Here is a 25,861-nt window from a genome sequence, read left to right as displayed (position 1 = left end):
AAATACGTATGCTCTGATTATATGTAGTATTTCAGACTGGTCACTAGGTGTCAGTAGTGTTACTGTATTGTTCAGTGAGATACACAAGCACCAGACATGGTCGCCAGAACAACAATAATCCCAAACAACAGGCTACTTTTGCAAGAAAAACCACAACTCTGAACCTCTGACGTCACTTCCTGTCCACCCCTCACTGAAACACATTTACAGCATCATACACACAAGCTTATGAGTCTTATTTATGTATGGCTTATTTTCTATTATGAGAGTCTAGTCTTCCTTTTAGCATGTGCCATGTCTATATAGCACAAGAACACAATAATCTGCCTTGAAAAATCAGACAAAATCATAAAAAAATGTCTAGCATTGAATGAGTTAATGAGTTACCGCACTGCAACCTAGAACTACAACTGCACTGTAATTTAGTGTTAGTTTTTTTTTTTTACATATTACAAGATATTATTTATTACTGGAGTTCCTGAACATCACTATTTGTGTAAAGGAATAATTTCCAATCCAGATTGTGCAAGTGTACCTAATGTTGTGCTAGTTATGCTAGTTTGTCTGACACTTTGATGTGCATCATTAAATCTTCAATTTGTGTGTGACAGTGGTGTGATGGAGCAACGTTCGTTAGCCATCAGTGTGCACGCACACACACACACATGCACATATTCTCAGCGCAAAGGGAAAGCATTAATTACTGGTACTCACATCTTGCAGGGAGATCATAGCCGCAGGTGATCTTGGCTTTTCCGGTTTCACAGCCATTTAGTGTTTGACACTCATCATAGAGACAGGAACCTGCCGCTTTGTGTATGCAGCCATCGACTGAAAAACACAGACGTACAGTACAAAGTGAGGCTATATCAACCCGAGAAACCATAAGTGCATCCTTATGACATCTTTAAAACCATCTGAGCTTATAAAAGTATGTTGCAAGGCACACACAAGAACAATTGTGATATTTTCTTCTCCGTGTGATATCATCTCTGTAAGTCTGGGTCTCTCACAGTGTGGTGTGCTTGTTGCTAGTAAATATTGACAGGCCTAGGAATTAAATTAGCTGGTCCAGGATCTAATAACGCCTCCACACACACAGCGAAAATGAGACTGTTCTTGCTGTAATGCTTCTCCCCTGTCAACAGCCATCTACAATCAGATCATTAAGTATATTTTCTACCCGTACTGGGAATCTTATATCTGTCCTCTTCTCTGTAGTAGTAAACCTGGTTTGATGCGGCACCCGTGTTCCGATTCTGTCGTGCTTCCTCTTGATGTGTGTCCTGGTTCTAAAGAGGAACCCAGCCCCCCCACCCCCCCACCCCCTGCAAGGTTTTAATTTTACCGGGTTAAGGCCACGATTGCTGTTGATTGATGGCATGTCTTACACAAGAAGGCAGAGAGATAGAAATCCACATTATCCCACTCTGAAAGCCTGACATCCCTCCCAGAGCATGTTATCAATCACACTGAAACATCATAAAATGTGTCTCAAGTTGTCCTGAAGAAATCCTCACACGCTGTTAAGAGGATAACAAAGCCAAGAGGAAGAACAATGACAGATGGACAAACAAAGGTGTCTTCTTTCTTTCTGTGTCTGTTTGTTTCCATTTGACCCGTGAAGAGAACTACTCTATCCATCATATACCCAGCTTCCAAAAATGTAAAAAAACCTGCTAAAACCCATAAAATGCAGCCAAAAATTTAAGCAACCTCAGAACAACAACACACTATATTCAAAATTGTAGTGCGTAATTTCGAGACAAAAGTCGTAGATGAGGGGTGGTCCTTTATCTGAGTTCTTTTCAGTTTCTCAAGGATGAGTCAACATCTGGGCGAAAGGTTTTCGGGCTTTATCAATCATCTTTAATGGAGTGAGAGACAGCCGGTTGACAGAGACGGATCCTGATGGCTCTTGGAAAAAGTAACACGAGTCTGACAGTGATGGTGATATGGAGAGGGATTGCGCTCATGATGGTGGAAGCTACTTAACACAGCACAGAGCTGATGTAGAAGCCGGCTACAGGCTTGGAATTTTGATAATGCCCCAAACAAGATTATCCATGATAATCAGGTGGACTTATTTGCATAATAATTGCAGTTTAATTTCAAACAACGGTAGAATACAATAGAAATTATGTGACTGAAATCAATGGGCTGTAACTGGTGCACACAATTATTTATTATCTAGTATCTATTCAGATGACCATTTATTTTTTTTCTGCATTGATTATTCTCAAATATTGGAAGATGTATGTTCATTCATTTCTTTAGTTAAATTTGTGTTTTTGATAAATGATTTAACAATCTCTTATACAGCATGATTCAGGGCCGCACGGTGAGCGAGTGGTTCGGATGTTGGCCGCACAGTCAGGAGACCTGAAAGATCTGGGTCCGAATCTCTGTGTGGAGTATGCATATTATCCCGGTGCGGTGTGTAGGTTTTTCTTCCACTTTCCAAAAAACATGCATATTAGGTTAATTGAAGACTCTAAATTGTCTATGTGAGTGAATGGCTCCAGCTTACATGCTGCCCTAGTGAGGATAAGTGACAGACGATGGATGGATGGATGGGTGGATGGATGGATGGACACCTTGATTCAGCTAAATTCCATGGTGTGCAGTCAGGGCCTAAACACTTATCATAAACAATGGCCTACATTTGCACCATACATTTAGATTTTTTGGCCAATCACTTTTGAGTTTCTGTGTATTGCCCAAAGCCTTCAGGATCAGGAGTGCTGGCCCATGTACACACCATTCACAATGCTTATTTCACATTAGAGTTCGGATTCACCTCACAGAGTGACGTCAGCATTTTTCTGTCCTCTAATGGGTTGATGTTAATAAATAAAAGTTACCAGCACCCTTGAATGCATCATCATATGAACAGCACAGCACTTAATTGAGCACGTAAAGAAAACAGATATGTTAGTCATTTTTTGTGCTTCATATAAATTTTTTTTTTAGTGTAAAAGTCAGGATGGGTATGCTGGAGCCTACCCCACCTGATGTTGGGAGAGTGGCGAGGTACACCCTGGACGGGTCACTAACCAATTACAGGGCACATGTAGACAAACAACCGTTCACACTCAGTTTAGAGTCCCTGATGAACCTAACCTGCACGTTCTGGATTCATCCCCATTTAGGTAATGCCATGCAGAATTATATTACATTTTTGTATATTATGGTTTTTAGTATTTTATTATTATGGTTTGTATAACTGTGAAATGATAATTATGGTGTTAAGGTCCAAGTACTAAATGTGCTGCCCGCCACTGGCTGAATTACACTTGGTTAGACATGATTTGGAAAGCCAGACCACAACTGGCTAAAGCCATAAAAAGCATTTATGAATAGAAATACTCAATAATGGCTTTCTTACTGATGCCATTAATGGCAGCAGCTCCTCCCTCAAACTAAGGTCATGTAATGAAGACATTACGCCTTTTCCATGCCGCAGAGATACTGTGCTAGCAAGCTTGTTGCTCTGTGGAGGACGGTGCAGTTTGATGACAACTCATTTGTGCGGAGGTATCAATATCTGCAGAGAAAAACAATACAATATTTCATTTTTATGCCGATGTCGTCTGCAGACATCCCAACTAATGAGGTTTTATTTTATTGGATGATAATTCTACTGGGCTGCATGCAGTATTAGTGGTTAGCGCACAGGCCACACAGCTAGGAGACCCGGGGATTGATTCCCCGCCTGGGGAATCTCGGGCAGTCGTGGGTTTTCTCCAGGTCCTCGCTTTCCTCCCACATTCCAAAAACATGCTAGGTTAATTGGCAACTCCAAATTGTCCATAGGTATGAATGTGAGTGTGAATGGTTGTTTGTCTATATGTGCCCTGTGATTGGCTGGCGACCAGTCCAGGGTGTATCCCGCCTCTCGCCTCAAGACAGCTGGGATAGGCTCTAAGGATGTACTAATTTAATACATATTTGCACAAGCGTGCACAAGGCAAACTGTGATTTTCTTATACTGGTCAAGAAAAGTCAGCCAGATCAGGAAAATACAACCATAGCGGTTTTAGCAGTCCTCCAGTTTGCAGTGTTCCCCACAGGAATCAACGCCCCTGATCCATTTCTAATCACGACCAAGCATGCATGATCCCTTGCCTATTCGAGCACCTTGAGAATCCAGTCAACAAGCAGCACACGAGGCTGTGTGATTCATCTCAAAAAGCTGGAGAATAAGATTCAAAATGATAGCTTCAATTTCCATTTCACAGCGCCTCCCTTCTTTGCCTTCCTGATCCACTCTGTACCTCTTATCAGTCTGCAAATGTGTCCACCATGCCCGTAAATAGAACACAAGATGGTGAGGATGCAGTTGATTGACAGACTCAAAGAGCAGATTTAATTTACCTGCTTACAGGAATGGGTGGAGTACTTAAGATGCATTGTGCCTCACGTGGATATGTCTGTTTGAGTGATGTGAAGGAGAAATAGTGGAGGAATGAGAAACAACAGAGACAGGGTTTTATTGGAAATCACATCAACATCTGGTTGTTAGGTAGGCTGGGATTTTATTAAAGTTTAATCACCGGAAAAGAAGACTCGTATGTGGTCATTTGACCAAATGCAGTTTAATCATCAACTTATTTCTTAATTTAAGAGGAATTTTCATCACTATCCCAGCAGATTCATATATTTTGCATGCCTGAAACATTAAAGTTTCGGCCTCAGATTCTCGTTAAGATAAAATGATATTTCATTTTTGAAAAAAAAAAAAAAGAATATTTCAGTTCCTACCTTTGAAGCATCATAACTCAAAAAGCTGTACTTCATTTAAATATAGTTTATTGTAAATGTAATGGAATCAGGAGAAAATTATTTAATTTGAAGAGATTTAATTGACTATTCTTTTGACGACGCCGCACCCTTGCACCAAGTGTCAAGAAATGCTGTAGCCTCCCGAGGAAGGGTAATTCAATTCTGCATAATCGAATCTCTAGTAGTACATTCTTCAATCCACGTTTTGTTATTATTCATATACTGATAAAGTAGAGTAGCTTGTGGACGCTTAAACCCAATCCATTTAAATGCAACAATTGGATTTAACTGGCTAGAAAAAGAGATTCATTTTGCTGATGTACCTGTATTGCATCAGAAAGTGGCGATCAAAGCCACCCCTTCTTTCTCATCTCCCAGCTATCATTTGAATTGCATGTTTACAAAAACACATGTAAACATGATCTCGGCTCATGATATACAAATTTTGGGACCCACAACTGTTTCTTATATTATATTTGAAAATGACGTTAAAGTTAGTATAAACAACTCCATTGATGTGAAATGATAAAGTCAGTGAAAAACAACAATGGTGGACCATCTATATTTGCCTGTTAAATGTTAAATCTCCATCGTTCCATGGTGAATTTAGCTATTCATTTTTGACCAGGGCTGCACGGCGGACGAGTGGTTAGCACACAGGCCTCACAGCTAGGAGACCCAAGTTCACTTCCACCTTCGGCCATCTCTGTGTGGAGTTTGCATGTTCTCCCCGTGCATGCGTGGGTTTTCTCCGGGTACTCCGGTTTCCTCCCACATTCCAAAAACATGCTAGGTTAATTGGTGACTCCAAATTGTCCATAGGTATGAATGTGAGTGTGAATGGTTGTTTGTCTATATGTGCCCTGTGATTGGCTGGCGACCAGTCCAGGGTGTACCCCGCCTCTGGCCCGAAGATAGCTGGGATAGGCTCCAGCATCCCCCACCCCGCGACCCTTGTGTGGATAAGGGGTAGAAAATGAATGAATTAATGAATTTTTGACTAGCACATACTCAATTCATTGGACTTATACTTTTGGCAGCCATCTATTTGATACAGAAAATTAATATTTTGGTTTAATTTGATACTTTGGTGTCACTGTCAATGCAAAAAAAAAAAAATTCATGACTAACTCATACATTATTGAAATTGCCAACATTTGTTTCAACTCAAAAGTACATACAATGACTATGACTACTATATGTATATGTCTAATTATAGGCTCTAAACATGGAAGAAGGCGCTACCTTTCTCATTCTGTGCTGTGCATGCAAAGAAGTGTAATGGCTATTTCTTCATTTTAACTTTTCTTCTGGTTCTTGGGACTGCATTGCTATTGGATACAGCAAAATTGCAAATGACTTTTTTTTAAGGTTTTGGATTGTAGCATCACTTGGATTTTGACATTATACCATATTTAAATTGGATGTTGACAACATACGTTTAACAGGAAGTACAGGACAACATTAAGAATCAAATTGTGGTTGAGTCAATATCATCATAAGTTGGCGATACAGGATGTTTATCATGAGACAACAACAATATACTTTGGTGCCCGCAGGACCAAAACACAGTCCACACAGCCAATGAAGATCATTTTGATCAGTGTCTGGATGGCATTACTCTCAGCTAATAAAGGGAACAAAAACCAAGCAAGAGATAGACAGGAGAGAGAAGAAAATGGTGAGCGTGTGTGCGTCACTTCAGTGCAGTTTGAATGGGTTACTCAGCCGTAACCTTGGCTTCTGCCATTGTTGGAGACGCCGCTGTCTCACCCTCCCAAGGCTCTGTTCCCATGTGCATTAAGGAACCAGCAAAGCTCTCCTAGGCTTCTTCTCCCAGGCAGCCTAAAAACCAAGTGGCTTCAATCGCTCCATCAGACACAATGAATATCTGCTCTGCTCTCATTACAATACCCCGCTTTCAGAAATAGTGTCAGCGGCAGTTTTCTCTCCTAATTATTTCCCGCTCCTCCGAGGGTTAGGTTCAGGACTGGAGCAAGAGAAGGCAGCATGAGGCGGGTGGGGAGTGAGATTGGGTATACTTGAGCTATATTCTACCTGGCAGGATACAGAAGAGTCTGAATATCAGCCAATAATGTAAGTAAGGAGAACAGAAAGGCACTAAGACAAATAATGACAACACCATTGTCTATGTAGCTATTACCTGCTGGTCTACTGAAATGCTTCAAAGGAGTCAAAATCATTCTCAATGACTCACAAAAAGTGAACAAATACAGCGGTTCAACATATTATAGCCTAATGATGAATAAAATAGAATGTCTGTATGTCTGCTACACTGTCAACATAGAATCCCAGCTATAATGGTGCTTAACGAGGTATCTACAAATAAGAAGGTATGATATGTAGCCATAACACAAGATTTCAGAATCTTACAAAAAGGCTTGTTCAGTTTCCTCTATGATACAACTACTGTAAGCATGCCTCTGGTTATTTAATATACATACATTTGCATCAATACCGAGTGTTCCAATAAATGTCTCCTGGATATGTGGACAGGAAGTGACCTGTGGTCACAACAGTAGCCTTTTTTATAATGATGGTGATGATGACTATTATTATTATTATGTTGTTATTGTGCCTGCTGTGAGATAAATAATTCCATACATCAATTTTCTATGCCGCTTATACACACGAGGGTTGCGGGCATGCTGGAGCCTATCCCAGCTGTCTTTGAGAGAGAGACGGGGTGCATAAAATAATCAAGGTATAATCATATCTGGTGCGTAGGCTGCAGTTCGTCAACGTAAATGCCTTAAATTGGATTCATATTTTTGCTCATTTAGAACATGTTTATAATTGAAAAAGCTTTATTTAGGCCAGAACTTGATTAAATAAGCATAAAAAACCCATGAAACAGTGATCACTTATTAATTAATTAATCTTATATATGTTTGAACTGCACGGTGGTCGAGTGGTTAGCGCACAGACCTCACAGCTAGGAGACCAGGGTTCAATTCCACCCTCGGCCATCTCTGTGTGGAGCTTGCATGTTCTCCCCGTGCATGCGTGGGTTTTCTCCGGGTACTCCGGTTTCTTCCCACATTCCAAAAACATGCTAGGTTAATTGGCGACTCCAAATTGTCCATAGGAATGAACGTGAGTGTGAATGGTTGTTTGTCTATATGTGCCCTGTGATTGGCTGGTGATCAGTCCGGGGTGTACCCCGCCTATCGCCCGAAGACAGCTGGGATAGGCTCCAGCACCCCCGCGACCCTCGTGAGGAAAAAGCGGTAAAAAATGAATTAATGACTGAATGAATATGTTTGAACTGTGATGGAGCAAGGGATGGCTGTAATAGGAAGATGCATTCAAGGTTACACTGGAGTACATCATTTGTTTACATCATCCCCTTGAAAAACTTCTGAAAGACATAACATGACCATGAAATGACCATTATTTTGAGCTCCGGTGGATCACTGTTAAAATGAAAATAATAGCCAACATTGTGCATTATTACAAAATTGGGCGGTAAAATAACACCATTTAGGATGCAAAGCCCCCTCATGGTACACTTCACATTTCCGTTCGCCCATTACTTTCTTTTTTTGTAGTAACCATAGCAACGGCGTACTCCCTTTCAGCTGATTTTAGTACTGAAGACTGATCAAAGCCCTGGGACAATTCCACCTGTGTGACCATTTTCTACTCAACTAATTTCACTGAAGGAGATAATGACATGGATTACTTGCTAATCAAGTGCCAATCAGAGAGCCGCCTCAACTAAATGTCAGGTGGAATATGTTCAAACCATTGTGGTTACTCCCTTGTGAGGATTATATGTCCTAATCGCAGCAATTTTGGATACAACCAGAGCCGGAGCCCTGGTCTTTACTGTAACCACGTTCTGTGCAATGGGATAATAGTCTCAGCTCTATCCGTAATACATGGGATTTGAAAAATGGTAAGCCAGATAGATAGTCACAGATGTCACCCTGCAAATAGGCAATGAATACCCAAGGCTTATACCTCATAATTCCCCTGATGCTGCCATGTAAGTAGGATGTAAAATAAATGACAGCTATCACAGGTTTATGTGTAATACTTTGAAAATAGTCAAAGACATTTCTGTAAAATGCCGCATGGAAACCTTTAGATTTGTCATAATGAAACACATCCGTTAAAGGGCAATGTAATTTTTCAAGACTATATATGTAAGCTCTGTATGCAGATTAGTGTAACATATTAATATATAATCCCATCTATGAATTTTATACACTTTCTAACCAAACAATGGGAACATTCTGATTATTTCAACAGGCCGTGACAGTTGACAAGAACTCCAGACTGCTCCTGCTGTTCCCAGAATCGTAAAACAAGGCTCAGTTTGGTTACCTCAGCTCAAGTGATGCTGTTGTTGGAAACGTGGCGTCTGACAGCTGCGGACAACTTGGTGCCGAACCCCAGCCGTGTTGTAGTCCTTGTGACAACCGTCAAAGGGCCTCACTTTTAAAATGTTGTTTTAACTGCTCTGTTTTGTTGTTTGCAACATTCCCTGTCGTGCAGAGACGCTCCGTCCCGGAAAATCACAGTGTCAGCGCCATTTTTTTTTTTTTTTCTGAACAGTATTTTTGGATGTTTTGCTGCACTAAGTTTAGATTGTCTGGCCTTTTCTCCTCTGCATGAAGGCAAACACTTAAAAGTGAAATTCAACTTTTGAATTATTAAAGATCACAGTAAGTTGTGTATCATGAAAACATTTTGATAAATATAAATTAAGAACAGTCGGACTCACACACTGTATTAACAACATGACAATGCGTGCCATATTGTATGCTAACCAGAAAATGTGTGAGGCAAAATTTTGGCATACATTTTCAATGTTAAACAGGGCATACCCAAGATTCCACTGTAGTATGTTTTTAATAGGGTTTGGCTATATGGACCTTAGCATATATCACCATATTTTGGGGGTTTATCACAAACAAAAAACAATTTTTATTCAGCAAAGCCTTGTATAAAAAAAACTACAAACCTGAAGCAATATAACAAAATACACTGGTCACAAATTGTAAAGGACATTTATTTAATGGTAACAAACTGGCCAACTTTTCTAATGGGATGTCAGCCTCTGCACGCATTGCTACTAAATCTACAAACTAATGCCTGTGCTTGTCATTAAGGAAGATGTAGTCACCCATGCAATTCCAACTGCATGTGGAAGATGCAGTATTTTGCATGACACTTGTTGTGTCTATGCAGAAATGGGGCAAACAATGCTCTTATTTGAAAGGACTATGTGAGGAATGTATTTAGGACGAGCTATGTTCAAAACTAAACATGCTTCTCATATGTTTTTCACTCAGAACTTGCACATGGTCATGGGGCACTGTAAAACCTTCCTTACATTAAAGCTGTAAAACACCAAGCAGTGAAAATATACAAATTTTTATGGGAAGGATGCGGGCCGAGTTCTTATAAAATGCACTTATTATGCAATGCACGTGGCTGTTTTTCAAGCTTAAAACTGGACTAAATGTGCCCTCTTCTGTTGTGGAGTTACATTATCACCTTTTTTTTTGCCTCTAGCTAGCCATTAATTTTCTATACCGCCTATCCTAAAAAAAAAAAACAAAAATATAAATTAAAAAAATAAAAGAAAAAAACATCAAAGATGTATAAATAGGTGAGTGTCTCCAATAATTTCCAATTCAAACAGAAAAGAGAAATGTGACAGAATGTTATTGTCTGTCTGAGAAAAGTGTATACAATACATGGTGATGGTTTTACACTTTTTTTTTTTGTATAATAATTAAATAAATAATAATAATTAAAGTTGGCCACTTTGCGGATTTCACTTATTGCAGGATATTTTGGGAACACATCCCCCGCAATAAACAAGTGAACGCTGTATACTGATATACAGGTATTGATTATGCAAGTATGCATACATACACTATAAGTGCATACATGAATGATGTGTATTTTAAATGACTGTATCAATATGCGTGTAGATGGTGGCTATTAAAAGTGTGGGTGACATCTTTCAAGCTACTATTTGGCCTAGTTATTTCAGACAGTGATCACAGCTGCCTGATGGACAGCCACCATTTGTCTTCTACAGTATGAGTTACATTTTCCCCCCATTTCTTGTGTGCAAGGTGCCCTAATCAGAAATAAACACACACCTCCTTTGGTACCATTTTCTCTTCCTCCTTCAATATCAAACTCACTTTTTCCCCTTGACTTTCTCATCCAGTCTCTTATTACCAACAATCACTCACCAATGTAGCTATTATCACGGATCTCCTAGGTTAGATTACCTTTGGCACCCTTGCCTTACTATTATTGCAACTGAAAAAGAGTGCCGCTTTCCCTTTCAGACATAGTCAGGAGTGTGCATGTTTCCACATTGTGACCTCCTTATAGGCGCATTTCTATAGTTTGAATATGTTTTATAACTGCAGTTAATCTTTGGAAGATGATTAAGCGCCAGGGAGTGCTATATGTAAATGCAACTGCAGTATTTCTCGATGCAAACACACAGTCTTAACACCACACTGTGTACAGAAAATGACTTATTTATGTCTACATGTTTCACCGCAAATATGCAAATCGCACACATCCCCTGGGATTTGTTTTTACTGTTTTTATGGCAAATTAATGACCTGACACATTAACAAAAACCTGGCATGCAGTTAACTCCAACTAATAATAAATAGACACTGAAGAACCCATATGGCAATAGCTTGCCGGAGGCATAAATGCTTTGTGCAAAGGTAGTCAATATGTAACTAAAGCACCAAACAGGTAATATGTAAGGAGGCAAATATACTTAAGATTCTAAACACAATGTCGTAAAAATCAGTGGCTGGCAGTGAATTTCATACATAAAAGGCAAAATAAGTGAAAAGTTGTTCTGAAACCCACACAGACTGATGAACAACTACATGCCCGTCTCCTTTCTTCATGTTGGAACTGGATCAGTTAATTGATGTGCTGTTCATGTGATGGTACATTCAAGCACACTTCTAACTGAGTGTTAGGGAAGGCTTTCAGACATCAGCCAATTAGAGGAAGGGGGAAAATGCTGACGCCAGTGAAGGCCAGTTAGCTGGCCTTCTGAGGTGAAATTGAAATTTGATAGGTTAAAGAAACAATTGCTAGTAGTGTGCATACAGTATAACATGGGCCAGCACTCTGGATCCTTAAGACCCTGGCCAGATTAAGTTACAGTGCAACCAAGTTACAAAATAAGGATAATAGACTATTGGGAATATATTATGAAAAAAAATGTAAACAAAAATAAATTTAAATTAAAAAATATTAGTGAATTGGACTGTCAAGCAACATGATTTGCTATTGAATTAAGTTTTTTTCAAATAAATATTTATTTTTTTATCGCATTTATTTTTATTTGTATAAAAAATAGTCATAATTCTGGCAAGATCAGGCTCTCATTACACGGTGGAAAGCCATATTAGTCAGTTTCATATATTTGCCCATTACAAAACATAAGGCTGGCTGACCATGGGTGACTTTTTTCAATTAATAGAACACAATTTCATGCAGCCATAATTAAATGTCACCTCATGAAGAAACTGCACTGTCTGGCAATCTGGGCTAATAAGGGACACACAAATGCTGAGAAAACATGGCTGGAAAACATAACCCCCAGTGTGGAGCCCGGCTAAATTAATCATAAATTACTTCCCCGCACAAAGTTCATTTTTGAGTTACCCTAGAGAGCTTGCTACTTGATTTTAAAGGATGGTTTCATCCTGGTTATAGGTGAAAGTTGGGCACAAACACTTTGTTCCAAGCATAAAGTAACTATGCTGGAGGAAGCTGCAGAAGACAGGACGAGACAAATGCATGTAATTATTAAACAAACTGAACAGCAAGCTTTAAGGCGGTCGAGGAGAGAAAGCAAGCATGGCTGCTTCCTCACATGCTTGGAACTTCGGGCCAAAAGCTTGGTGCGCAGTTTGTAATTGCACAAATGAAGAAGGATGAAGCCGTTCAATGAAAGACCACTGCTTTAGATTAAAATGCATGAACAGCTGTTGCTATTATGCATGGTTCCTTGGGCTAGCTTTTGCAAGGCACTTCTTCATTAAAGCTCTCAGCTTTGTATAATGTACAAAGATTTGCAAAGCAGCATATCAGCTCGCCAACGCCATAGAAAGATGGAGAAATAAAAAGCCATGATAGCTTTAAATTCAGACATATGTTCTACATATTTCCACCAGAAGTGTCTATAGTGGTTTGGATTTCTTTCCAAACAAAACAAACACAATGAGACTGAATTGTAATTGACTGAAAATAAAATCTAATTTCCTCCAAATTGAACTACTGTTAAATTTCATCAGTATATTTTGTCTTTGAACAGTATAATAGGTCTTATATTAGTTAACTTCATTGCGGGGTGGACGAGTGGTTCGCATGCAGGCCACACAGCTTGGAGACCCAGGTTCAATTCCACCCTCGGCCAGCTCTCTGTTCTCCCCGTGCACACAGGTTTTCTCCGAGGTTTCCTCCCACATTCCAAAAACATGCTAGGTTAATTGACGACTCCAAATTGTCCATAGGTATGAATGTGAGTGTGAATGGTTGTTTGTCTATATGTGCCCTGTGATTGGCTGGCGACCAGTCCAGAGTGTACCCCGCCTCTCGCCTGAAGACAGCCGGGATAGGCTCCAGCATGCCCCCGTGTGAGGATAAGCAGTAGAAAATGAATTAATGCATTCATTGGCCATTGTATGTGGAATGGCACGCCACAGATGCAGAGTCTCAATGCAACAATTCCTACGGCACAAATGCTAGTATTCTTACCTCAGCTGATGAGTGTGACTGAATGTACTGATATTAATTTTGCTTCTTGCTGAACAGTGCATATTTGAAAGGCCTGTGGCCGTAAACATTTATGAGAAGTTACAGTGAACTATTGCCCCAGTGGCAGCAATTTCTCAAATAGACTGCAGCGGACAATTTGTGTTAAACTCTTAGGTTTATAATCCACAGTTGTGCTATAAATTTATCTGCTCTAAGTTTCCCATTAGTGTTTTTTTTGTACGTTTACTTATTGCTGCTGCTACACTGACCTATTTTGTCAACAAAAATAGACTTGTTTAGTACTGTAGAACTGGTCAGCTAGCCTGATAAGAGACCTGCACTCAATGTGGTTTATTACAGCAATTCCAAAGTGGAGGTCAATGACTGAATTACAGAGACAATAAACAAATATGTAATAATAAAAAAAAAAAAATCAACAACCCTATTAAAAATATGCAATTCTCATGGGTTTGCATATATTTAATGAGAAATACAAAATGAAAGTCTGCAACACATACAAATACATATATGGACAGATGTTTTACCTTTTTACCTTGGGTTGGCTATGCTTGTGTGAGGTCATGTTTATTTAAACGGTCATGCATGAGAATACCTTGATGTAAAAACTGACAAAAATAAATTACACTGGATCTTCCATCACAGCTACCACTGTGGCATTCTTCTCAAAGAGAAGAGAGACGACCAAAATCAATACAATCAAATGCAATTTTTTTCTTTCAAAAGCAGATTGCCCCAGTTCTCCTTTTATGTATGGCAACACAGTCAACACATACAATGTTATTGCATGTTATTATTTTTTTTATTCAGCTTACATTTGAACCAACCAAATGAAAAAGGAAAACCCTACAAGATAATTACAACTACGTACAGTATGTCTCATGGTAGGAAAACAAAACCATAAAAGGTCAGATCCTGTGACAGCCAGCGTGGGATCCTTTCTAGTGATTTATCGGACTACGTCCTGACAACTTTGGAGCCAAATCCCCAAGTATGCTATCTATTAAATGAGCCTGTGTCAGCGCTGGGGAGATAAAGCGTCCACAGCTGCCCATTGAAACGTCCTCCCCAGGCCCAGCTGTGACACACAAATCAAAGGCTCAGACACCAAGCGGCATAACGCAGAGCTCACCTTCACACAGGTTCAACGCAAAACACAAATGCACCTTGCTCTGTTCATTACATAATTAAAAAAAAATATATACAAATTAAGCAATGATAGAATGTGATGGACTTAACCACTCCCTCCAATCATTTGGTGGAATCAAATCTAGTGCCACTAAATGGCCACAATCAAGGAAAACTGCTGTACTGAAGCTAATTTTCATGGGCTCTGGTTCTTACAATAATCCACAGCAATGATCGACTTATAATTTAACGATTTTACTTAAAAGCACGTCCATGATCTACATACTTCATGATTTCCTGTTCCTTAGTAACAATGTGAAACAGGGCTACAGCCTCACCCACCGTCTGCTGTCCTCCTATCTCTTCTCCTTGTGGAAGCATGTGTGGTCTAGGTGCTTTAGTACCGGCTGTGGCGAGGCTCTTCAAGTATGTGAGGATCTTTGCCATAGAACCACAGATTAACAGAAATGGGGCTTTCATAATTATACTGATATGATTCCAGGCATATCCTGCTGGTCCTTTTAATTAAGAAGATAATTTTTCTCCAGGGAAGACCAGCTTTAACATACTTACCGGCTGTTTCAAAAGCACACTATTCTTTGAACAGTGGAAAAATATGATATATATATATATATACATATATATAAGTATATATATGAAGAGGACTAAATATGAGAGGGGGAAAACATTGTTGAGGTTATGAGGATAAGTTTGTTGAAGCATTTTCTTTGTCTGACCATGACTGTAAAAACATCCTCATGCAAAGTATGGAGGTGAATATCGGGTAGTAATAGGGTACTCTGTTACTGGCATATCTGCAATTAACAACGGAAAGCCTAATAATGAACTACACCATCAATAATTTGTCCATTTTACCGAGAGAACCAACCTCTGTAATATCATGACGCCCATACAATACCAACCTTGTTGTGGTGGTCAACGTATTGATTGCCAAAGAAAGATCCCAACAACGTATTTATGTATATGATAATGGTAATGGTTTTATTTCATTTGAACATGCATCAGATTACAATTGAGTGCATCCTATAATCAGTTCACAGTTCCACATGTCCAAAAGGAGTAGGAAGAAGCAAAGCTTATTAAATCCTACCCCTCCATCTGGTACTTTTACAATCAGTAACTGTTACATTTGTTCACTTCCTGCTTTCCTAATATAGTTTAAGTTTTTTTTTTATTTAATTTTTTAATATTTTTTTTATTATTATTATTTTTATTTTTTTATTATTTTATTTAATTTTATGATTTATTATTATTATTTATTATGTTTTATTTTTTTATTTTTTTTTATTTTTGTCACGTACCGGAGTACAAGGTGATATGAGCATCCAATGACATAATGGGTACCATAGTAGGTGTCAATATAGTGATATGTATAGCACATCATGACTGGTTCAAGACTCTTCATCCTTGTATTTAACAAACATCAACTGCTTGTATTGTTTCTTGAATTGGCTCATCGTTGTGCATTGTTTGAGGTCCTTACTCAATCCATTCCATAGTTTGATTCCACATACTGAAATGCTATGGCTAGCATAACGTAGTCCTAGCATATAAGTGTTTCAAATGTAGTTCTTCCCTGAGATCATATTTCTCCTCTCATGTAGAGAAGTATTGGATGACATTTTTAGGTAATTGGTTATTTTTAGCCTTATGCATTATTTTAGCTGTTTAAAGATTAACTATATCAGTAAGTTTAAGTATTTGTGATTTTAGAAATAAGCAGTTAGTATAATCTCTGTAGGCGGCATTATGAATTATCCTTACTTCAATGATTGCCAAGCTGCATATTTCTCAGATATATGGGCTAAAACATGGATGTTCAAACATATCCTACTCTAATGCATATCATCGTACATCACCATATCGTACACTTTGGGGCTGGCAGAGGTGTGAAACTATATAAATAGGCTTTCTGTCGTTGAACATGGCAGTATTGTTCAATTACCCAATGGGAGGCAGTGGATCAGAGGCACACCAGGTCATCCAAAAAAAAAAAAAAAGAGGCTTGGGTTTAAACCCAGTTTCATCCATTCCAGTCACTGCTGTTGTGTGCTTTGGCGAGACACCCACACTGGTGTATAAATGTGAATGAAATGAAATGAATTTGGTATTGGTCAGAGAGGCCCGTCGGTGGCACTTGGCAGCCACGTTTCTGTCATTCTGCCCCCGCTACAAATACAGTATAGCTTACCACCACCAGTGTGTGACTGTGGAGTGAATGAATAATAGCTTCTCAGTGTAAAGTGCTTTGGGCCTTGAGAAAGACGCTATATAAATGCAATCAATTACTATACTATTACAAGCAATGTTTCTTACAATGTGCCGAGATTGGATAGTCATTTTAAATTTCCTAAAATATCCTCAGGGTTGTGGGACAAAAAAAAAAAGTCAGTGGTAAGATCAACCATTCATACTCACATTCACACCTGCGGGCCATATGGAGTCTTCCGTTAACCCCTTAACAGCTACTGTCACAAATATGTTTTAGGAGGAAACTGGAATATAGAACAGGTTAAAGACGATTTTCAAACTCAGAGCCGCCTTTTGTCATATATAATATCATATAATATATATGATACCTTACAATAATATTATGCACATGCAGTCAAAATGGAAATATGCAATTTGCAACGACTGCAAAGTGTCCCTAATCGTGTTAATTACTAATGAGAAACAGGTACAGTTGTACCTAGATATATCTCGATTCTAACATCGCTCCCTCAAGCCATTATCAATGGCGGCTTTTCAAAAAGTTATTAAATAAATGATCGCTGTTCCATAGTTGACTATAGCCTATTATTAGTAAAAAGTTATACATAGTATCCTGGTCACAAGCCGTTTTAAACTTCCCAATTGTACCGTGTACGTGAATGCGGCACTGCTGAGCTCCTCCGTGGCTGTCACTTGCAGAGTTGGTCAAGATAGAGGCATCGCTCTGTGTGACTGGCCAATCACAGAGCAAAAGTGCTTCCATCATGAGCATTTTCATTATACAAAAATACAGATAATTGTGAGATGTTTCAGACTCATCTGGTAAAAATGCATTATCCGTAAAGGATACTCATTTATAGTGAGTATCCTCCTCATCCCTACTGCGTGCTTTGGTAGCGGTGGGCGTTTCTTATGTCTCTGCTGTATGTCTCGGAGCCTGCACAATGTCACTTAAACATGACTATAGGGGTGTCTGCAAGGCTCTAATAATGGTAAAAACCTTACAGGTGTTATATGCTTTAACTACAAAAATATTCTGTTTATTAATATTGAATCCTACTTCACGGAAATTCAATTATCGTGATTGGGTCTGGAACCAATTAAGCATAATAAACGAGAAACGGCAGTAGCGCGGCACGTGCATCCGCACATCGTGCCAAACAGGAAACCAAAATAAGAGCACAAATCAGGAAATGACCAAACTAAAGTCCAACCTGTCATGCGGAACAGGACATGAAGCACTGGTTATTCATGAGGGGGTAATGCGTCTTCCTTCAATATGGCTAATCTAAAAATAAATGAATACATTTTTTAAAAATCACCTAAATATGTATATTATAGAATTTAATTTTGTTTTCATTTTATTTTTGTTTGCACAATCACAGTGAGGCACATGTTGTGTTTTTAATGAGCCTGCCCTAAGAGTTCATAATACAGCCTTTATTTCGTCAAGCTGCTGCACCTCCATGTTGTAGAGAATAGTCCAGTTCAAATGTAATATATTGCCTCACTTTTAGTATAATTTGCTATCAGAGCACACTGCACGCTGAGGCGCATATCAGTTAATGGGACTCAGTTGGAAGCTCCTGACCTTCCTGAGATGATATGTGGACTTAGCAATACAGTGAACTGTCACCTCTGAGAATATTTGCTATACATTCTGACTTTAAATTTCTCAGGTCAGCGTATATGTCACTGCAGAGGTGTGGGTGTGCTGATGGATGTTAAAAGAACAGTGAGCAACATCCATTCTCATTGTGATGACTTTCCAAAGGCCCCTTAAAAGCAGTTTGTGATTGACTGCCACCACCTCATATTGAGAGAGCATGAATTAAATCCATTTACTACATTCATTACAGGAGTGATAAAAAAACATTATCAACACAAGACCATTTTACAATGTCAAGGCAAACCTTACCTCCAAAATGCACATCAAACTGATGACCTGGTTTTGTCAGTGTGCAGTGTTAGGTATTGGTTAACAGCAGCACTTCAAGTGTACTAGTCAGATCCTTATTTCTGAATTTCTAATCAATATACTACCTCAAGAAGGGATGTTGCAAATTCTGAACACACAGATCAAGGCATAGGGAGGATATGGAATGGATCAATATAAAACATCCTTAATTAGAACCTAAAAAGTCACATTTTAAACAAATATTGGTAATATGTCAAGTATGGAGGGCTCAATTTTGTTGACCTGCGGTGCACCAACAAGGTGTGGTCAGAACAATTTTAAATTTTCATGAGCAGCGCAGTCCGGCACACCCACACCTCGGTCCCTCCCAAGAGCACAAGTGGCAAAGAAGGAGGAGAGAAGGCGTGAGAGGTTTTAACACAGCCCAGTGTAATCTTAACCAATCAAATGAGTGCCTCTCATTGCCTTTAAATGTGCAGGGCCCACTGGACTACTCATCAGAAACCACAATGTGCATCATGCACCACGTATGCCACCTCACGGGACACGTCATCTGTTCCTGACAGTTACATTAAACACAGTATCAGGCTAATCAATCTTGCTCTGCATCACCAAATAGGAGAACCTCTGATGGTATATTGGCGGTATCTCCTCCTCATCCTCCTTGAGAAAAAATGAACAGTCAAAAAAATTTATATCCCAGACTTTAAAAAAATGACTTTATATTAAATGTTGTTTTTAGTTGTTCTTAATCATTAGTTGTCCAATGGGTTACTTTCTCTGTTTCCACAAAGTCCGCACACTTTTGTGATTGGATGGCTACTTAGGAGAGGAATGGGTGATCTGGGCTATAAAAAATAAACCAGCACAGCCATGAGCGATGAGTGGATATCTTGTTTTCACTTCTAAAATGTTGATTGGGGGGTGGGTGCATTGCAATGTGCATTTTGCATTGAAATATGCCTGACACTCTGAAAAACCTGCCTGTGAGGTTTTGGTGATGTGTCTGCACTGTGCAACCAAAGCGAAAAGTCAGTTTCCTAGTTAATTTGCCATGACTGATTCTCTTCCTTTGAAGCTGTTTGTGCGACGGCCAAATGAACTAGCTTTTCCAAAATTAATGAAAGTGAATGCAACATACTGGGCTAGCAGCCAGGGATTATGCTGCGTTTAAGACTGCGACAGCCTGGAAAGCTCGCCAGGTCCACTCTACGTCTATACAATCAGCCATGCAAATCAATCAACTGTGTGCGGCCAGTGAGGTAGCAGTGCAGGACGGTCTGACTGTGAACACTCCAGCTCTTTTTTTCCTGAGTGGCCATGCTGGTCTGCCAGATACCATCACTCTAATTATACAGCAGGAAGTGGCCCACAACATGTGACAAAGGAAACCGGTGCATGTTAATGTATACTGTGTTTAATTGCTGAATTAACCATTGGCTGTTCAACATATATACTGTTGTAGCATTCATTCATTCAATGTGAGTGTCTATATGTGCCCTGTGATTGGCTGGCGACCAGTCCAGGGTGTACCCCGCCTCTCGCCCAAAGACAGCTGGGATAGGCTCCAGCACCCCCGCCACCCTTGTGAGGAAAAGCGGTAGAAAATTAATTAATGAATGTAAACTCTAGATGCTACTAAAATATATATTTTTTCCTCAAATATTATATAATATATATGAAAAAATATTAATTTGTTCATTTTTTTCTCTCTTTGACTTTACTCTTGTAAAATTACAGCTGTATTATTCTATTTTTAATTCTTGTTTTTTCAACTTTCTGAGGAATTCATTCATTTTCTACCGCTTTTTCCTCACCAGGGTGGCGGGGGTGCTGGAGCCTATCCCAGCTGTCTTTGGGCGAGAGGCGGGGTACACCCTGGACTGGTCGCCAGCCAATCACAGGGCATTTTCTACCACTTTTTCCTCGCGGGGGTGCTGGAGCCTATCCCAGCTGTCTTTGGGCGAGACAGCCAGCCAATCACAGGGCACATATCGACACTCACATTCATACCTATGAACAATTTGGAGTCCGCAATTAACCTCGCATGTTTTTTTGCAATGTGGGAGGAAACCGGAGTACCCGGAGAAAACCCACACATGGGGAGAACATGCAAACTCCACACAGAGATGGTCGAGGGTGGAATTGAACCCTGGTCTCCTAGCTGTGAGGTCTGCGCGCTAACCACTAGACCGCCGTGCCACCCCCTGTTGTAGCACTATATAGCAATTTGAGAAAAAACCAGCAAGACTTCATATTCTTACATAGTTTTGATATCAGTTTATGCTCACTCCCTGAGCAACACGGCTAAAAGAATATCCATCTATTGCAACAGATCCTGCAGCAAAACAACAATAGTAAAGGGAATGGCCCCCAGTAGAGGGAAGACCTCCTCCATGAGTGAGCCATACTAATATGCACACCTTCATCCATACACACACATCAATTTCAATGTATAACTCGGCTGTGCAGCTTTACATAAACCCAGCATCGAACACACAAACGGACAGGAATGATGTAAAAGAAAGTTTACAGGTTTTGGGTTTTTTGTTTTGTTTTTTTTTTACTTCCAAAACTCACCAAGGGTTTTCCATCATATGCAATCAGGCACAGGTACTCCTCCGTCCTAAAGGAGCCAGAGATAAGCCAGGCCTCCTGGTTACAGTCTAAATGGTAATGCCCCAAACAGGTATGAGGCAGGCAATTCATTTCTCTTTCAGCTATCTCTCAGATCATAACTGCTAAGGCTTGGCACAGAGGAAATTGAGCAATAGGGCAAAGTCGATGATCAAATCTAAAAAGGTAATTCTTGTGCCGTTTCACTAAATACTAGATTTATCCTCATACCGTTGCTATGGTTGCAACGCGGGACCAGGAAACAAAATGGAAGAAACTGTCATTGATCACTTGGTAGCATTTTAATCATATGCGGTGGTTACAAAAGAAATGGGTTATTGCCTTGGTAGCTCCACAATAAACTATATTAAAAGACGGAATAGTCCCCAGCTCCCATGTGTATGTGGGCTGTGGCATATTCAACACACAACATATTCAACAACAAACGTAGCAGGACAACAACAACAAAAAAAGAACAGCATTGTGTAACCTATTTATCAAATAAATGCAATATTGGAATATATTTGTGACAGGACTGGAGGGCAGGCATAATGAATGGGTTCTCTGAAGTCATTTAGAACAGATAAAAACTAGTTTAGTTTAATTAGATTTTCAAATGGGTGGGGGGTGGAGGGGGTGTTGTCCCAGTTCTGAAAGAGAACAGCCTTTATGAAGTTTCATTTAAAAGCTCGGGTGCATGGGTGACTAAATTACATGCTAATTGTGCATTTTAATAAGCTGCAGAAGTTTGAGGCAAAACCAGACCCAGTGAACAATGAGATGCATGTGGCATCTCTCGTAGGCATGCTGCCACCGCCGTACAAAGTCTTGTAAAACACTATTTAGTCAAATATTTTGTAGTTTTACATTGAGAAGCCATGTTTCATCTACTGCTCATTTTGGATTCAATGTTGAACTTGAATTAGATGGAGCAGAAAAGCAGAAAATGTATTTATATAAGAAAAAAATATTACAATAAACTCTAATTCATGTTTATTATAGCAGAGTGCACCCAAGTATGACTGTTATGTAGAATGAAAACATTGCATTCTCGGCGAATGTTAGGTTTGCTAGATTTAGCCTGGTTGATCAATATTTTGTGAACTGAGACATTTTACACCACAGGGGAAAAACAACTTCAAAACCATCTGAAGCTTTTGCTCTAAAATGCTCACACAAAAAAAGTAAAGCTTATGAAAATAAATTCCACCAGTGAGGTGCATTCTGTGGGCATGGAGATACAGTAGCTGTTCAGAACTTGGGGTCATAAAAGGCGGTGGTGTGCGGTTATGGCCTGCAAGCCTTCTCTTGTGTAATTGTATTAGTTTTAACAGTTTATTATATTCATTTCATAGCGTGTCTCTAACACACAGTGCTTCCAGTAGTGTGGGTATGTTAGATTATCTTTTTTTGTCCAATCATATTTTAGCCTATATGTGTTGCCATGTCAATCTATTCTGTCCAGCGCCTTCAGAATCAGCAGTGCTGGCCCATGTCAATTAAACACTATTGTCAATGGAGTTAACCAGATTTCAAATTAATCTCAAAGATAACATCAACATTTTTCCACCCTCTGATTGGTTCATCACAGCAAAACTGTTACGTCAACAATGGCTGAGTGAGAAGAAACTGACATTCATTCATTTTCTGCCGCTTTTTCCTCACGAGGGTCGCTGGGGGTGCTGGAGCCAATCCCAGCTGTCTGTGAGCGAGAGGCGGGGTACACCCTGGACTGGTGGCCAGCCAATCACAGGGCACATATAGACAAACAACCATTCACACTCACATTCATACCTATGGACAATTTGGAGTCGCCAATTAACCTAGCATGTTTTTGGAATGTGGGAGGAAACCGGAGTACCCGGAGAAAACCCACACATGCACGGGGAGAACATGCAAACTCCACACAGAGATGACCGAGGGTGGAATTGAACCCTGGTCTCTGCCGTGCCGGCCCAAGAAACTGACATCTGTGGTGAATAGATATATTTTAGTTAATTATTTTATTTTTGTCATTTTTGTAGATAAGTACTGATTCCGAGCTTTTCCAGATGATGTCGTTATTGTTATATTTGGCTGAGCATCACACTGGTGAAAATGTGTTATATTATTAGCCATGCTGGAAGTTACTAGCAGAAACCGAAGTCAGATGTATCGGTGATTATAATGTTTTCAAAGAAAAAGCCTTAAAGTTATTCATACTGTTGGTTTCATTCAACAAAACTCTGATATTTAAAAATTCCATTCTGCCTGTTTCATATCAGGAATTATAGGTTGTAAAAAATATTGGGCACACACATCAAATCAGAATTTGAAGGGTGAAATTACCAGAAAAAAAGCCACGTCTGTCCTCACATTTTCACAACACAATGTGCCTTTCCTAAGTGCTCTTATGTGGGCCACTGTGTCATGAACTGCCAGTTGAGATGAGCAAAAAAACAACTCAGAAGACACTTGGTTGAGCTACATGCCAATCAATGAGAACAACGAATGTTCCAATGAACAGCAGGCACTGATTCAGCTGCTGATGCGTTAATTGGATACAACTAAAGAGGAGAGAGACTGACCCTTGCGATGACCCTTATCAATGAAGCCGTGCCTGGAGCACAACCTTATGAATGACCTGGGTGTCAGAGGTGGATCAGGACAACCTCTGCTTAACCCCTGGACACATCAGTCCGCGAGGCCATTTAACATCATTTGAGATCATCTGTCGAAAGGCGGCTAGCATCTGGCAAGCATTTTATCAATTGGATTTGAACTGGGTAAATAGCCGGGGCAAGTAGATTGGTTCTCTCGCACACAAGGTTTTTGTGAAAGTCTAACGAGCAAAAAACTTGTTCAACCAACAGTGACGACAAGTCAAGTAAGATAATGTGAAACAAAAAAGCTAAGAAGACACAAAAGACTCTCACAGTTTTTCTGACATTAATCAATGATCATGGCTTCGTATATGACTGCAGCCTACAGCCAATGTTCAATAAGAACATTTAATTTTTGTCAAAATCTGAATCCTATGAAAACGATTCATTCATTCATTTTCTACTGCTTTTTCCTCACGATGGTCGCGGGGGTGCTGGAGCCTATCCCAGCTGTCGTCGGGCGAGAGGCGGGGTACACACTGGACTGGTCGCCAGCCGAAAGTGACCGAAAGTCATACAATTTCAGGAAAAACAGCAAAAATGCAACACAACAACTGTAATTTTACAAGAATAAAGTCAAACTATTAAAATAAAAATTTGGTATATAACAAGAACATTTTTATTAATTAGGTTGGGAAAAAATGTTCTAAGAAGAAAGTTGAAAAAACAAGAATATAATTATATATTATATTTAATTTTACAAGAGTAAAGTCAAAATATTGAGAGAAAAAAATGAACAAATTAATATTTGTATATGATCATATATTATATGATATAATATTTGAGGAAAAATATATATTTTAGTAGCATCTAGAGTTTACATTCATTCATTCATTTTCTACCGCTTTTCCTCACGAGGGTGGCGGGGGTGCTGGAGCCTATCCCAGCTGTCTTCGAGCGAGAGGCCCGGGGTACACCCTGGACTGGTCGCCAGCCAATCACAGGGCACATATAGACAAACAACCATTCACACTCACATTCAATCCTATGGACAATTTGGAGTCGCCAATTAACCTAGCATGTTTTTGGAATGTGGGAGGAAACCGGAGTACCCGGAGAAAACCCACAGGAGTGAGATCCGAGGGTGGAATTGAACCGTGGTCTCCTAGCTGTGAGGGCCCCTATGAAAACCAACAACATGAAAATGTCGACTATAGCAAGCATACAGTAAATCACTGAGTGGTGGATGGAAATTGGCTAAAATGTGGTTTTAATCAAGATTATAAAGGCAAGGTGTCTTTTTCCAACATTTGGCAACTTCCCCTGTCTTGGGGGTTTAGACAGCAGGAAAGTAATAACATGCAAAGAGTCTGGCTATGCTCAGAAAGTTGCAGCTTGAGTTAGCAGGTGCTAATGGGATCTTTGAGAGCTGAGGCTTTGTGTCTTGGAAGTGTCCATCTCTGAGAACAGGCTGAGTGGAGCGCAGAGAAAACATGCGGCCAACTCTCTGTTGGTACAACTGGCATACATTGACAGCGAGTCTCAGAATCCATGGCCTCAACTAAATAATGTAGAACTAACTTGTAATGAGCAACAAATAGCTTTTCCCCCTCAACCTAAAATAGAACGGCAGTCTGTCCTGGAAGAATGCTTGGGTTTTGTTTGACTCCCTAAACTATTTATACCAAGAAAATAGAATTCCAGTGTCAAACTGTCACCACCATAACAAGCTAATGGCTGCAAAATTAATTTAATGATGATAAAATGTCAAATGACAGGGGCATAATTG

The 25,861-nt window shown here is 39.6% G+C and overlaps 1 protein-coding gene across 2 annotated transcripts in view; it reads right to left on the bottom strand.

Moving 5' to 3' along the window:
• Window positions 1-25,861, bottom strand: part of macrod2 (mono-ADP ribosylhydrolase 2) — a 437,400-nt gene that overhangs the window by 285,333 nt on the left and 126,206 nt on the right. For both annotated transcript variants that reach the window (XM_058058340.1, XM_058058339.1), the window contains exon 5: window positions 715-831. In XM_058058340.1, coding sequence (XP_057914323.1) covers window positions 715-831 — 117 coding nt within the window. The remainder of the gene's footprint in view (window positions 1-714; window positions 832-25,861) is intronic.

Source organism: Doryrhamphus excisus, chromosome 20 (assembly GCF_030265055.1).
Source record: "Doryrhamphus excisus isolate RoL2022-K1 chromosome 20, RoL_Dexc_1.0, whole genome shotgun sequence".
NCBI lineage: Eukaryota > Metazoa > Chordata > Actinopteri > Syngnathiformes > Syngnathidae > Doryrhamphus > Doryrhamphus excisus.
The sequence above is the reverse complement of the archived record's forward strand: the minus strand, read 5'-3'. Positions and strand labels throughout refer to the sequence as shown.